At 46.3% G+C, this 16,592-nt stretch overlaps 1 protein-coding gene across 5 annotated transcripts in view; it reads left to right on the forward strand.

Annotated features, from left to right (window-relative positions):
* Positions 1 to 893: 893 nt before the first annotated feature.
* kirrel3l (kirre like nephrin family adhesion molecule 3, like) overlaps positions 894 to 16,592 on the forward strand; it is a 32,682-nt gene continuing 16,983 nt past the window's right edge. For 3 of the 5 annotated variants that reach the window (XM_047340964.1, XM_047340966.1, XM_047340965.1), the window contains exon 1: positions 894 to 1,543. In XM_047340964.1, coding sequence (XP_047196920.1) covers positions 1,504 to 1,543 — 40 coding nt within the window. In that variant the 5' untranslated portion in view covers positions 894 to 1,503. The remainder of the gene's footprint in view (positions 1,544 to 16,592) is intronic. The other 2 variants (XM_047340967.1, XM_035163897.2) reach the window with 1 other exon arrangement.

The raw sequence follows: 16,592 nt of genomic DNA on the forward strand, positions 1-16,592 counted from the left end.
CGTTTATTCATTGCTGTTGGTTGTGTGAATAAAAGCTTAATGCATGACCTCAACTGTAAACATGATTTGCACCTGAGTCGTATCAGGAGGTTTTCATCATCAATAGCGCTGATGACAACAACTCCTATGATTCCCACGCTGCTGCACAAAGTTGTCAAACCAGGTATTTTGTTATTGTTTTGATTGAGAGACTCCTAGTGGCCGAAGTAACATATTGACATACATTAAGATGTAATTGTTAACAATTCTTCAAATTAATCTGTATATTGCGCTAGTGAGTGTTTGACCTCTTTTACACCAAACTAAGCAGGTAGCCTATATACGCAGGCTTTTCATACGCACTCAACTCACAGTTTGCCTTTTTTTATTTTTTCTTGTGCATCACGCTTGACATCACAAACAGCATCAACAACTGAGGCACTCTCTTCCCCGGCCGTCATGTTTCCATCACTGCCGATCAGAGCCAAAGCCAATTAAAACATGTGTCTACTGCAGAGTCACTTGACCTGGGAGAGACTGCTGATTGAATCAATTCCCATTGCAAACAAAAGCCAGATGTTAGCAGGTGTTGCTGTGTTTTTTGACCAGTGGAAAGGGGGGCTCTATATTCTGTAGCATGCCTATTATAGGTGATTAGGTTATTACTACAATATTCTACATTTCCCAACAATCCCTGGACCGTCTTTGTCTCTCCATCATTAAATATTTTCAATTTGATTTTATTCAAGTCTCCACGTGGGTTTCTCTATCTTAAAATGCAATGACTGTCATTTCACTGGAATAAGTGTTTTAAATACCCTCCTCACGACGCCCGCCCAGCCAATAGCGGGTCCCTGGGGGCGGGGGCCGCTGGGCCCCCCCTGGCAAGCGTCTGAGGCAGAGGGGCTCCTCCGACTCAGCTCCTGCCAGATTCGGGGTATAGGCTACTCCCCCCACCAGATGACTGTCAGTGCGCATTTCCTACTGGAAAGAGGCAGCGAGAAGTAAACGGAGGAGACCGACAGGGGAAGAGAGAGTGTGTGTGAGGGAGAGAAGGAGAGAGAGATAGAGAGAGAGGGAGTCCAGCGGAGAGGCAACTTCACCCGGGGGTTTATCACCGCGCGCTGCCGGAGACGAGAGGTCGCTTCCGAGCGCAGCATGAGCGAGCTGGTTAGAAAGTGACCGCGGACCGAGCATCTGACTGAGGCGCCTGTCGGCTGATGGACTGCTGGAGAGCCCAGTGACAGGTGAAGGGAGCCGGAGGGAGAAGACACAGCGGAGGAAAGTTACCAACTATGGAGATGCTCTGTTGACTGACACTTTACGCACTGCTCGGACCATCCAGAATCATTTCCTTGGACTGGATTTTTATTACAGACGAATCCCAGTGCGCTTGTCCGTCCGGTGATACTCCAGTGCCGCGGTGGATCACCACCAGCCCAGTCGCGTATATAGACGGAGCGAGCGGATCCTTCCACGCAACAACAACAAAAAAAAAAACAATCAGCGGCCAGAGCAACTAAAATGCCTGCGTTATACCTCATCTTTTGCCTTATGGCCACAGGTAAGAAGCACTTTTTTTGTTTGCATCTCTCATGCGGGGCTGTATTGATGGAGAGGATGGACCAGTGCTCCGTGCTGGCGCGCTGCGTCAAGCCAGCCTGGTGTTGGTGTACGGGGTACGGGGGGCATCTAATCTGCTGCAGTGCCACACTCCGCTGCTGTTAATTGCCGCTAAATGTTTGATTAGTTTTTAAAAGAGTGATTACATCAGGAGGCTTCAGCGTCTGCGAGTCGACCCGCAGCGCCGCCGAATAATGCGGGGCAGCTGGGATGGTTCCTGGTGCGGGTTCGGACGTGTGACAGAGACGGTCTCTGTTGTAGTGGCTGGGCACGAGGCTACGGATGCACACGGCGCACGAACGGAAAAACTTATTCAATTTTTTAAAACACACGGGAGTCATTGCTCCGGAGTGCGGCGCGTGTGCGTGTATCCAACCATGTGTCCATCCACAGTAACATTGTATTGTGTTTTACACGAGGATGAAACGCTCGACTATTTAAGCAGCTGTGGGGAGATACAACCACAGCGCTGAGAAATGTGCCAGCGCCGCGCGGAGACCTCGACATCTCAACCCCTCCGAAGTTCAGCGGTCCCCACGTTGATTTCTATCAAACAAGAAAACTAACGCGAGCGGGTTAAGACCGATGAAACGCTGTGGAAATGGGCTGACGTGGTCCGGATCTGAAGCTGCTCTCTTTGAATTGTACTCCGGCACAATCGTGGGCACTGTGAACGGTGCGTAAAATGGATTAAAAAAAGAAGGTGCATGGGGGTGCACGGCTTCGCGGGTACAGGCTGCGTTTGTGATGGAGCAAGGCAGATAGATTGAGCGAGAGTGGGGGAGGACAGAGGGAGAAAGCATTTGTTGTTCCTGGAGACACAACGCACCTGTCTGCCCCCGTTTGCCCCCCTCACCCCTTCTGCGTTTTATGTGAAACTCTGAGTTACTCCGTTTGTTAATGAATCTTGTTGCCAAAAAAAACCAAAACATTTCACATATTTGTACTCAAATTACTGAGTATCTATAGAAATCAAATGTATGAGGAAAAGGACACAAATAATATATATAAGCAGTTTTGAGAAGTTTTTTCAACTGTCATTCTGTCATAGAGACACAGAAAATAAGATCTATGTTTTTCCCCGTATAAATAAATTCACTATGAACACACAGACGCTCTGAGCAGCTGGTACAATTAACTCTTATAATTTAGTGCTGCAAATGTCTTGAATCCCCCCAAAAAAAAGAAATCCTCAGCAATTAACACTGAGCAACTGTTAACTTTTCAGCATTTTTTTCTCCCAGAGTTGTTGATAAACCAGTGCGTGGTGTTAACACTCAGCACCCAACAGCCTCGCGCTGACACATCTTCTCAGCCTGCGACAAAGGAGAGAACAATGAAATCTTTTCAGGCTTCTTTAAAAACATTTCTTTTCCTTCTCCAGTCACACTGTGTGAAGCTTCCAGATGGAATCACATGCAGTTTCACATAACTTTAAAGATCACAAATGGCAGGGCGTGCTCAATAGCCATTTGTTGTGAGGACATCTTTACCTTCAGGCTCGGTTCCGCATGGTTTTGTCATTACTCAATGCTCGGGGGGGAGGGATTTGACACCAGTAGAACTCTGCTCCCTGACAGACTAGCAACAGCTGGATGAGAAAAGGCGGTAGCCAGACAGTGGCATATTTCCCCCCCAAACACACACACACTCACACACACACACACACACACACACACACACACACACACACACACACACTTACAAATAATAAAAATGGTAACAGCTGCCCTAATTAGAACCTAAGAGACCCTAGACCTCATTTATTGTGCCAGTCCTACAGTCACCAAAGCTCATAATTGGTTGCCCTCATAAATGTCTTTTATAGGATCAAAATTTGGCCACAGCACACGGCTTCCCTTTGAAATCTATAGCATAGTGCATAAGTTTATATGTATGCAGTCTTGTACAACACTGATAATTTACTTTCTCGGAAAGTCCCCTGGCTCCCAGAGGAATTGGATTCCACACTGCATCAGTATTCTGAGTAATCTTCAGTGAGCTCTTCTTTGGAACCTTTTGCTTTGGGTCGCCAGCGTCTCATCGGGCCAAGTTCAAAGGCTGCGAGCTGAGATTACAAGTTTTTCTCTCCCTTCCTCTTAAGTCACGTCGCCACTCATGTCTCACTATAGTGAACCGCCGTGGACATTTTCCACCTTGCCTCCTCTCACAACTCTTTTGCCTGGTTACAGAATATGTGACTATGGAACACGAGCACATAAGAGTGAATCTGTTAAATGGGCCGGAGGCGCCCTGCAGACTTTCACCAAAGGTTGAAAGCTCGACTCACACAAGAGAACTGAAATCCAGCTGAGGAGGTTATAAGCCCTGACTGTGTCCCCGTCTCCCCACCCCATCATCCTTCCCTTCACCATTACCACAGATTTGTCTGTTCCTCATGTAACCCAGATCTGTTTGTGGATGCGGTGGCAACATGGCCCAAGTTGTTTGTTCAGGGGAACTGTGCATATTCTATGAACTGCAGTTCTGTCGCTCTTTGAATTCTTGGGAAAGCAGTGAGGGTAGGCAGAGGGAGACCGAGTTTAAAACCGGGGAGGGGGGTGGGGGGTGGAGGGAGGGGGGTCGTGTTGCAGGGATAAGACTCGGATGTGTCACCAGTGTCTTGATGATTAAGCTGACAAGCAGCGGGGAAACACTGAGGAAGACCGCTGAGCATCGTTAACCTTTTCTCCATCTTGTTACTCTTGTCTCTCTCTGTCACACCAGCGCACAAACTCGCACAAACATGCTCTCTATCACTCCCTTTACTTTTTACTCAGCCTCATTCCCCGCATATACCTCTGTGATACCAAGAGACTGAGAATAGGAGAGGGTAAGGGCTAGAAAGTTTGGAAGCATGAGCCCCAGCCAGCCGATGAGTTAGATACGAGGTGCAAAGTAGTGCAGACGCAGCAGAATTCGAACACAGCAGAGTCTTGAACACAAGTGTCTTGCATTATTTAGGAGACATAGTCATGGCAAAGTTATAGATGAATTTTGGCCTACTTTGATTTCTTGTCTCTGTGTAATGGTTTTTGCTGCCGGCGTGTTGTACTGAACATGAATTTAGATTTACTTGTGGCCACAAATAAGGATCCATATATTTTTTTTTGTAGCTACAGCTCTATGTTAATCTATATCCAAGATGTGTGCGGTAGTTCTCCAAAGCATTTTGAACAAACAGCTATGAAGTTATTTTTTGAATGTGGTCGTGTTACTTGTGGAAAGCGTCTCGATTTTCACCTTCACAAATCATTTGGTCGTGCAGACGCACACTCAAACACACAGACGCAAACAGGCGGTAATGAATGTTGGAGATCTGAAACAATGGCCTGCTGCTTCCTCTCATCCTGAAGACGTGTCATGCACTCTTGCCATTGTCGTTCTGCCCTTCTTCATAAACAGATATCCTCCCTCTCCCCCTTCCCACACACTCACTTGCTATGTGCAGAAAAGGAGAAACTGGAAGGAGAAAGGAAACAATGGAGCTTCATAATGTTGCCTGTCTCTAATCAGCTTCGCCACACGGGTAAACACAGATAAAGAACTTGGCAGTGTGTCCTGAGGCTTTGCTATCAGCTGTTAGCAACCTAACTGGATGTCTACGCCGCTATGGCTCAACACAGGAAGCCCAAGTATAGCCATGCAGGTAGCAAACCATGGATGACACTTGGCCCCTTCCAGTATTATTTTTACCTCTCCCCGCCTATCCTCTTTTTGTCTTCGCTTTCTCCTTGTGTCTGTCTCTGCACATCCTCACCTTGTCTTCCTCGGGGCCAGTCGAAGGATACGGCGAGGAAATGACAGGGAACAGGACAATGGAGGGGCCATGTCAGCTTCCTGCCATTGCCTGGAGTCTTCTTCCCCAGCTTGAGCACTTCAGGCGGTATTAGAAGTGTGCAGACTGGTGGGGAGAGCACAAACTTGTTTACTCTTGTATTCTCCTGTACAAACGCTGTAATGGAAAGAAAAGAGAGAGGGGGAGAAACCGGGATTAATTCTGTGCATGTCATTAAAACAGCCCCTGAGGGAAACAGTCACGTTTATACAGTGGAAGCTATTTTGAGGAAGACTTGGATTGCATTTATCTCCCCCAAATATTCAAGTGTCACTTCCTTCTAGAGAGATATATCACCATTTCAAAAGACCCCAAGCCCAGAATCCAACATACAACAGAAAAATTGCAGACATACTAGACTGCACATTCATTTTTATTTTCTAATCAATTCCTTCCCTGCAAGACAGGAATTTCATATCTCCTGCGGAGACACAGAAACCAACAGCAAATTGAAATTTATCTTCTGCGTTGCAGCAATATCTGTTCCTGTGTTATCTTCACCAGCCGTGTTCCTTAACCTTGTATTGGAGATAGCTCTGTTGGAGAAGGATTCTGGCAGCTGGGGCTTAGGAAAAAGAAAAGTTCAGTTAGGAATACCATCAGTCAAAAATGTATTTAACAATATATGCTGATTTACTTTACATATCTTTCTTTTCTCCTTGTATGAAATTTGACTGTCACTCACTAAACAGAAGATCCGAAGTATTCAGCATAGTGTGCAAGGGCTTGTGGCATGTGCACATCATCCAGAAAATGACTCACAACAAGCTCACGGAAGCAACACCCTTAACACATATGCACACACTCGCAGAGGTCAAGGGCACACACTGGGGCAGAGGATGATAAGCTGAGATGAGTGTTTGGCATCTTCAGGGCTGTGTGCCCTTTCTGGAGCGATTCGTCAAAGTCCAACTGTCTAATTAATGATGCTTCAGTTCTCAGGACATGTCATCTCCTTATCCAACTAGGGGTAAAAACACATTGAGGGAAACAAGAGATTGCCTGCCTGCTGCTCACTGTGTTAGTTATGGAAACAGTGCATATGCTTTTGGGACTACATACCCCAAGTATTCATTCCTTGAAGTCCAGCCCCCTCCTCCTTATTGTTCTTTTCATCTCTCCTTCCCCTCAGTTCAAACTGCCAGAAACGCCAGTGCTAATATTGTGTTAGTGACTCAACCATTAACCAAAATAGAGCACTGCCTGTAGCTTGGTTGCTTCTTCTTCCTCTGCACAGTGAAATACTGCTCTGTGTTGTTGTAGGAGGCTGGGTGAAGGGTTGGAGAAAGCGTACTCATGTCTTTTATTTCCATTTTATTTTTTCTGGGGGGGGAGCGATGGGGGCCAGATTTCAGACAGAACTGAGAAACTCACCCTGGGAGGTCTGTGAGAGAAGTCAGCCAATTGTTTTTCACCTGAGGGACGTCAGTCAAACTTTATCGATCAAGCTTTTAAATGTGGTTCCCTCAATGGCAAAACATGTTAATGTCATTTAGCCGTGTGGCGACATAAATCACGTTGAGGTGCGTAGGTGGTAGTTGAACCGACCGGAGGGCAAGGTGTGTCTCTCCGCTGTCGCCAGAAACTGCAATGTGCCCAGCAGGAGAAGTGGGGGGAGGGAGGGGTAGAGAAAGAAAGAAAAAGAAGGCAGAGGGGTCAAAGGGATTTGCTGCCAGGAGCCTAGAATTTCAAGTAATGGATACGCTTGTATTGGTGTAAACCAAACCTGCTGTTTTTCTTACAGCATGGCAGAGGTGAAAAAAACAACAAAGGTGCAACTGACTGCAAGTCTGAGGGGGATTAATAGAAAGCTGATATTTCAACACCTCGGGCTAAACATTAGATCTCAGGTGTACACTTGGACATGCAGAAAGAGGTTGTGTGTGTGTGCATGTGTCAGTGTGTGAGTGTAGTTGTGGATAGGGGGTGTTATGAGGGTGAGATATAAGTAAGGTATATAGTGGGAGCCTTCTCTACTTCTGCCACATTCCTGTGAAGCTGCAGCAAGGAGGGCAAGAACACTTGGCTAAGTGCTTCCCTAGCTGGCTGAGGGGAACCCAACACCCCTGCTGGAGGAGGCACCCAACCATTGTTCCAGCACATTGCACCCATCTGACTGAGGCTTCCTAGTGCTGTGCAGATCCCAGGGGGCTGGAAAGTGAACGAAGCACAGGAGGAGAGGGACTGATTGTTCCCTGCTCAGACTGTCCACAGATGGGACTACGGCACAGGATGCTGGCTGTTTGCTTTAGAAAGTCCCAGGCGTGGGCTTTGCAGTCGTGGTGTGCAGAATGCTCTGGGGGATAAAGGAGAGGAGAGGAGAGTGCCAGTGGAGACAACAGCAGGGGAAGGGAAAGAGAGAGTGGGGCAGAGAAAGAGAAAGAGAAGGAAAGGGATGGAAAAAGGACCCTGCCTAATATGATGTCAGTGTGAATATAGTGTCAGTGCCAAGAAGGGAAGACAGATGATACAGCCATACAATGATAGGGTAGTTGGGCGAGAGAGTGTGCAAGTCCTCCCCTGTTCCCAAACAGAGACATATAGAGCTGGAGATAATGGAGAAGGGAGGGAGAATAAAGAGAGTAAGTGAGGAAGGGAAAAGGAAGGGATGAGATGCAGGGAACCCAGGCTGCATCCATCATGTGGTTTGGTGCAGAAGCCATTTGTACCTATTGTTCTCCATAATTTGTTTTCTCAGAGCCTGCAACGGGAGGGGTGACGGGCAGAGACAAAGCTACAGAAGCCATTTATTTTTGCACTAATTACATAAGTGAGACAGCATAATTAGATGTATAGCTAAATAGACAATAGGCTGAGAGGGAGATGCACAGAGGGAGATAGACAGGGGAGGTGTAGATGAATTCAAAATGATGAGAGGCATGGACCTCTGCATTTTAACATTCAAGAGTGCAAGAGAACACGTTAAAAGGAGTAAAGGGGATGGAGAAGGATAAAGGGAAAGGAAAAGGGAGAGTAGAGGAGATGGGGCGATGGAAGGGATAAAAGATAAGAGGGAGGGAGAGAAAAGCCCTCTTCACAGACTGCACTTTGAGGTGCGGCCCAATGCTGCTGGAATAGTCACCTCATTTAATACACCTGCTCAGCAGGAGGAGAAAGAGAGATATAAGGAGATGCAGTAAAGAAAAGGAGAAAAGGGCAAAAGAGAAGAGAGGAGACAGGCGACAGATTGCATCTCTGCTTCTTCAGATCAAAAGCAGAGAGTGGGTACAGAAAGCTGTTTGTTGTGGCTTGTTTGGGAGGGTCTCTGTCTGGGCGAGGTCATGGGCTGACCCGTCCTGCTTTTCTGTGCGGGCGGTATTACACTTCAACATGCCAACCCCTCGACGGAATCACAGGCTACTTGGTCTACAGCCTAGACAATTTTTCTAGTGAGAACTTTCATGTTCAAAAGCTACAGGAAAGCCATTCAAATGATAGAGGTAGTCCGGTAAAAGAGAAGTTTATTGACACCAGCACAGTTTTGAAAAAATATAAAAATTATTTTGAATTATCTGGAACCTGAAGCTGTGTGCGCTAATGCAGTTTTGCATCTGCTCAGGTTCACATGTAGCCAGTGCGTGGGTGTGTTTAGCATGTCACCGCTCTTTCAGGACTGGGATACAGGGAAAGATAAATAGGCTCTTAATGAAGCCACTCAATCACAGGCCAGTTAAAACAGCTGACCACAGATTGAGGGTCTGTCAGGCCTGATTGGAGGCCCTATTGAAGAGGGAAGCTCTTGAGCCGTCACACTTTAGATTATCCATTCAGTGCACTAAAGACCCTGGCCTAACTCCCCTTCTTTCTATAAACAGTCCACTGACACACCCTAGTAGCTCAAGTCAACTCTTTGATTGTGCTTGAGAGTTCTTTAAAAGCCAATTTAAGCTCAGTCCTTTGTTTAACTCCCCAGGAACTCAAGCTGGGTCATATTGTATTAGTTGTGTATGTAAGTCTGTGTGGTTCTATTGGCCTAAACTTTGGGTTTTATGTGAGCTGTCATTGAGCATGTGATTTTTTTGTTAAAAAAGAACTGGTTGTATCTAAGAACTGGCACAAACCAGTTTTTTGGGGGGTGGAAAAGAGGGTGCATGAGAGAAATCAATGGCCCAATTCAACCTATTACAGCCATGACTGTTGTTGTAATGGTGTGGAAATGCACAGTGGTCATGTGGATCCCTTTCTTACCTCCAGGCTCGGCTCAGAACTGAAGCTCCGATTCATTTCCAGTTTCCACCCAGCTTTAATTTAGAAAAAAAGTGGTCTCTGGGGATTTCAAAGACTCTCACATGATGGTGACGAGGCAACAGATCTTTCCTTTTTTTGTGAAACGAATGAAACCTCTATTCTGGCTGGTTTTCCAGAGGACAAACATAACACTGGGCTGCAATTTTCCTCAACAAATAATGGCTCCTCTAGTCCTCTCACCTTCCGGCCTTTGCCGCTTTGATCCCAGGTAATGTGTTAACAAGCAACAGGTTCATGGAATACCCATAACATTAGTATGTGTATTCACACTGAGGTGTGAGAGTGTGTGTGTGTGTTTTCTCACCAATTAATGAATTGCTTCACATGCCTACAGAGGCGACGATGACCTGTCTCCAGTGGGGCATTGCTTTTTTTCCCCTCTCTGTGTCAGCCTCAGCCCATGATGGCCATGGCGCTCTCCCACACTAACACGTTAATGAAAACACTCTAATTAGAGCCCGTGGTTCCATACAGGGGACCCTGGAAACCACAGCACCATTGTGAGCCGGGCTAATGAGGGGACAACTCCAAGTATGGAGGACTCACTCCACTCCACCACTAAGAAATACATATACAGAGAAACCTGCCCGGTCTCACAATCAAACTGGCACGGTGGTTAATTGGACAGGAGTTCAAAAACATAAAGAAAAGAACAGGTCGTGTTTTCCGATTTGTGACCACTGCAGGTTCAGCTCTTTGCTCCTTCCCATTTAGCTCCCTCACTCCCTCAGGTAGGGCTCCTCCTGAGGGCGATGCAGAAAAATGATTTTGCTTTCCTTCATCCCTCACACCAGATAATTCAATCTGTTCAATATCAAATAATCTCTCCCTATTTTTCAGCTTATTTTAACCTTATCGCTCAAACAGCTACCTCTAGGGCATGAGCCTCGTTCCATCTTGTTTAAAAAGAGGAGGAGAGAGAAGGGGAGAGGTAGCCCAGGAAAGAAGGATGGCAAATAGCTCTCCAAGGAGCGCTTTTAGAAAGCCTCTGTTTGCCATTCTCTTGGGCCATATGTGAAACAGCCGGCAAATAGATTGAAAGAAAGGAGAATGGTAAAGGATAGAGAGCTACAGGAAGGGATAAAGGAGGAGGACAGAGACTATCTACAAGGAAAGGGGGGGAGTGTTGGTGATGTGAGTTGTGGTACTTGAGATCTGGTGCTCTAACTTGTGTCCCACAGCACTTAACATGCCCCTAGCCATCTCTCCTGGCAGTTAATTAGAATCCAATAAGGTTGCCGCCTGTTGGTCATTGTTCCTCTAGTGTGTTTACCCTTTGCAGAGGCTCCATTCGCTGCTTAATCTGCCGAGAAGCTGAATGTCAATAGGTCAGGCCAAGACTCCTGAGCCCCGAGAGAGAGCGGGAGACAGAGCGAAGGGGGAAGGAGAAAGGATCAGGGGGATGAAGGAAAGGGGTCAGTCCTCTCGCTCCTCTCAATATTTTTCTTTGCCGTTCCTCACTCGTTGTTGTTGTCCAGCCCCCTCCCCTTCTCTCTCTCTCTCTCTCTCTCTCTCTCTCTCTCTCTCTTGCATCTCCTCTTTTCTTCTTTTCTTCTCACTACTAATCCGTCCTCTTGATTGTTCTAAGCTGCTTTCAGCCAGCCCCTGGGAGGGTGGGGGGTTTTGGAGTCTGTTTTAATTAAGATTTAAAAGAAGACTCCCTCAAGAAGGGAGATTTAAGAGCAGGATGGACTGAGCAGAGTAAACGAGTACAGGTAGGAGAGATTGTGGAGAGGGATCAACAACATCAGAAATCGGTAAAAGGAGAAAGTTAAAAGGCTATTATTTAACACACGTAGATGCGCACGTTGCACACACCCACACATTCACACAAACGCAGCCAGACTCTGAGGCATTCGAGTGGCTAAGCCAAATGGGATTTTTTTTTTTTCATTTGTAATCAAGCGGCACAATCTATATAGATTGATCTCAACTTCCTGTGATTCATACCATATCCTGCGAGGGTGATATGGGATCAGTGGTAGCCAGCAGGCAAGCTGAGGGAGTTATCTTCACACTCTGTCTAATGATCGATCATCTCACCAGATGGGCTTAAGAGCCTGTAACGCTCCACTTGTTTATCAGAGCCCCGAACCTGAGGCCTCTCAGTAGATGTGACCTGCAAAGAAAGTCTTGCTTTGCAGATGGAGTGATAAAATGCTTGAAAGAGAGAAAGGGCCTCAAGAGACGTGTTTCAAAAGTTTCAAGTTTGCTAAAAAAGGTTCTTTGTATTTCGACCAGAAGGGTGGATAGCAGCTGAACTCAGCTCCCTGTGTAATGTGGTTCTGTTTTGGAGCCAATGTCACCGTAGCGGATGCTCTAGACGTTCCTGTTAGACACTTAATTAACTGGCTTATCACACCAGGACAAAAGGAGATTTCTCTGTAGAAGCCTGGCCGTCAAAGATACATGCACTGTTACCGTCTAGCATTGCTTTACGTCTACCGTGCAAGCAATGTGTCGCAGACAAAGTGGGTGTCCATTTGTGTGTGTCAGTGGCGCCGCAGAGAAGGCGCGTGTTATGTGTTTGGTAAAACAGTCACATAGTACACATCTGCCCCGGCTGCAGACCACACATTCTAAAGACCCTGAAGAAAGCACACACCCCAAAGACAGAGTGCATAATGAAGTGTTTAAGTTCATCAAGCCACAGACATTGGTGCAGCCGGTAAATTGTTAAAGGCCACGCACGGGTCAAGAGCCCAACCCATGGTATTCTATGCCGCGATACATCCCAACACACAGCCACCATATGTCCAGGGTTTCATAGTCAATGAGCGGACCCACCCAGCGTGACAAAGACTATTCACACCCAGTCGACTCTGAGGAAATCTGCAATGCCATGGTATGTTGAGGACAGAATGCAGCACCAGTCCTGCCAGTGGTCGTTAGAGAAAAAACAATAGACGACAACGCACAGAGAAGTAAAAGGAGTTTCAGGGAAAGACGGTACACAGACAAAGAACTTTACAAAGCACTTTGAGCCGATAAACATTAAAAATGATCTTGCCCTCAGCTTGCTGCAGCTCCATCGTTTGCCTCCATCAAAGCCCCCCGAGACTCTGCCTGCACACTCGGCCCCCGTCACTCACAACTCTGTTAATAAGGCCAGCAGTAAATGCCAGGAAAGATATGCAGGGATGAAAGATCCTTCTCTCATGTTCTCGCTTTGAGGATGTGTTTCCGGGTGTCAGGGGGAGGTGGGGGAAATGCAGCTTTATAGAGTAATGCTGCATTTTAATAGAAACAATAAACCCATCGGCTTATGAAATAATATTTTGTGTCCCATATCCGGATGTGTAGTAGCTCTTGGGACGTTTGGAAGGCACGGAAAACCCCCCACCTCTACTAAGCTGAAGGTATAGAAGAAGCACATGTTAAAGAATAAGATGTGCTGAGCTGCCAGTCCATGGGGTGGTGTACCACACATATATTTTTAACAGCGACGATTAATATGTGGGGAAAAAAGGTCAAACCTGACTTGAAATGGTCCGGTATATCACAGTTACTCTCAGAGCCTTATTTCATACATCAATCCCTGCTGTGATGTCTCATCAGCCTGGTCACACAGGAGAGACCCACGCTGCACATTATCAAAGATTGATGGGGTGTCCTAGTTAAAGACAGGGGGAGGAGAGACGACTGGTTAGGGAAGGGAACTTCACGTCACCCTCAGCCTTTTTCAGAGGTGTTGATCTCGCGTGGCTCGTCGCCGTTCGATGCAAACACCATCACTGCTGTTGGCAAATCTTATGCCGGGCTTCACTACTTCATAACCTAAGTACCTGACTCCAACATGATGGAACTCGCAAATGCAGCATTTTAAGGGCAGTGCTCTCACACAAGACCGCGCTGGCTGACTCAGGAAGCTCAAGTCAAGGGCTGAGTCTTCCATCTCCTCCCATCCGCCCTCTTCCTCATCCTCCCCTGCAACGGAAGACAAAACAAACTGACAGAACAAACAAGGCAGATTATCCTAAATCCTTTTTTCTCTAACACACACCCTAACCATCTCTTATATCCACTGTTCACCATCACCCTACCCGTTTCTTGTTCAGAGTGCTTGCTTAATAATTAATTGATTAATTAGTTCGCTCATTAATCATTTATTCATTAATCATGGCCTGATTTTTCTAGAGGAAGCAGCGCAATCTGAACAAAAACCCTGACTTCACATTTCACTCTAATTATGCTCCTTTACTAATCAACGCTTAAGAATTGAAGTTTCAGGAAATTAGTTTTCCCCTTCCCTTCTCTTTCTCAGCACAAAGCAGGATGTATTGAGGGTTGGCAGGTAACATTTTTTTCCAGCTCTTTCTTGTGCTCCGGTAGCTCTTAGTCATCAGTAATTTTAAGGGAATCTTTTAGCCTATAGACACTGTGACATTTGATGTTAAATTAATAGTTGTCTTTTCTCCACCTCCCGATGAAAGGGAGCAGAGATTCTGGTCACAGACTAACCACAGACATTGATTAATAAATGGCAATTTGAAGGCCGTTTGTACGAGCAGAGAGGTGGCAGCATTGTGAATCACACACTTATTGTTTTCACAGGATCTATGGCTCTCCTGGGAGTGGAGGTAATTTGTTTAATCGCCAGGAGTTATGTTCCCTGGACAGAGAGATGGGACGATAGGACAGTTCAGAGACGTCTCCGGTAATGTGGAGGAGCAAAGTGAGGAGAAACATTTTAAACAGGTTTAATTAGAAGTGTTTTCGTGCCTTTGTGTTCCTGTTGGATGCAGAGTTCACAACACAGCTCAGCCGCTTTCTCTGAAGAGGCTCTTGTCAGCTGCTGACAAAAAAGAATTATGCATCAAATTAAAGGGAGCTCCAGTGAAATGGAGGCAAGTCGGGCATTAACCTCTAAGCTTTAAAAAGCACACATATTAAGCAACACTAATGAGACACTCATTGAGCTGGCTGTGTTTTATATTCAAACACACACAAAAGCCCAGCTTTGACTTCAGTGTGCCATTGCTGCCTCTGAATGCGTCTCGCTCTTATTCATCTCACCAGCAGGAAACACTGCACAAGTGAACAATAGCGTATGTGGCCCTTTTACTCTAATGAGATGCATACATTTACAACATTACCACCCTCATTAAAAAAATAATAATAAAGGAAAAAAGTATTAATTATGAAACGCACTACTTCCTATCATGAAGAGCCAAGGGGGTCTCCACTGGGCTCAATTAGGAAGAGTAGGCCGCAAATCCCTAGACTAAATTAATTGACACCCCAGGGCATTAGGCCCAGAGTCCCAGTACAGAATCTATGTAGAGAATTCCTTTGTTTTCATTTCCACTGCCTTTTAGAAAAAGCAAGAGATGGAGGCAATTTTACCATTATCTTGTCATTGTTTTATGGATTTTTAATCTGTTATTTATATATATATTTATATGTTAAGCTTACTTGTCGTGTCTACATCAGGGAAAAAGATTTCCCCTTATTTTTATTTTTTTTAATCCTGTCCCATCTTTGAGTTCCCCATGTTGCACACTGTTGCTGTTTTATCCACCATGTCAACTGTTACGCACACACTAAACCAGGGCTTTTGCAAACGGCACAAGAAGTTAATGATTTAAAAGCACAGTAAATTATACTGAAAGCCCTTCCATCCAAACACTGCTGAAAGAGGAGGAGGGAGCCGGAGAGGGAAATTGCGACATAGAGAGGCAAAGGGAAAAAAAATAGTGTGGGGGGGGGGTGATGAAGACAGAAAAGGGCTGGAACAGTGACACAGATCCAACCAGCAGCTGTCTTGCAGTTAAAACACCAGGGGGTAAGCAGGAACGGAATGACAAGACTAGCTCAATCACCATCTTGTCAACACTGCTGGCTGATGTGTACAGACAATTTCATACCGCCACCACTGACTCCCTCCTCTTTTCTCCCCTTTTTTTATTGGCGTTTTTATTTCCTGTCCTCCTGCCAGCCAGCCAGCCAGTCACTTGCTATCTGTCTACCCGGAGTCAGCTCTCAGCTCTTTGGCTCCTGGCTTCAGAGTGGGGGGGAGCTGTTTTAAAAGCTGCGCTAGAATTATACTCGGAGAGATGCCTCTGCCCACTGGAAACCCTAAAGATATGGGACCGCGTGTGTGACAGTGAGCGTGCGTCTGTGTGCGGCGAGTGCGAGAAGACAGTGCAAGAACGGGTGTATTTATGGCACATTGTCGGGCACTGCAGCACAGTGAGTGCGCAAACCATTCACATACACTCACACACAGACTATGTCACATCAGCACTCTTGCCCCCCCTTCACCCCCTCCCTCCTTTTCTCCTTCCCTTCTTCCTCTCCCTGTATGCATACCACTCTATTACTCTATCCACTGCATCTGTTGTAGCAGGTACCCAGGGAGAAACTCTGCCGCTGCTTGCCCATGCGATCAGCCTCGCTGCTGCCCTGATGTGTGTAGTGCCCTATTCCAGCAGAGAAAAACCTCGTGGTGACAGCCTCGGAGACAGACTGATTACAGCGTTCCATCAGTCCCCTCTCAGGCCGGCTCCTTTTGCAATTGGAAGTTGACAGGAGCCCACTTTTTCCATTTTTACTTTACCTCAGTTTTCCTGTCTTTTCTAACGTGCAGCAGCTCTTTTTTTTTTATCCTGTTGTTCCCCCTGCCCCGCTTTCTTGAGTGTTGTGTTGACAAGCTGACACAAACCCCTTTGATTTTCGCACCGGGGATGCAGAGAGCGAGAGAAGGGGACATGGGATACAGGAAAGAGGAGAGGAAGAGGTGCGCAGAGAAAGTGCAAGGGAGAGGCTGGCAAGAGATGACAGCTGACATGGAGTCTGGGAAAGCAGAGTGATGGCAGAAAGGGCCATGGAGAAAGCAAATCAACAATTAGTAACACCTTATATAACTCTCAAAGGGTCCCTGCTAGGCATTGATTTCAAGGAT

This window comes from Hippoglossus stenolepis, chromosome 8 (genome assembly GCF_022539355.2).
Source record: "Hippoglossus stenolepis isolate QCI-W04-F060 chromosome 8, HSTE1.2, whole genome shotgun sequence".
Taxonomy (NCBI): Eukaryota; Metazoa; Chordata; class Actinopteri; order Pleuronectiformes; family Pleuronectidae; genus Hippoglossus; species Hippoglossus stenolepis.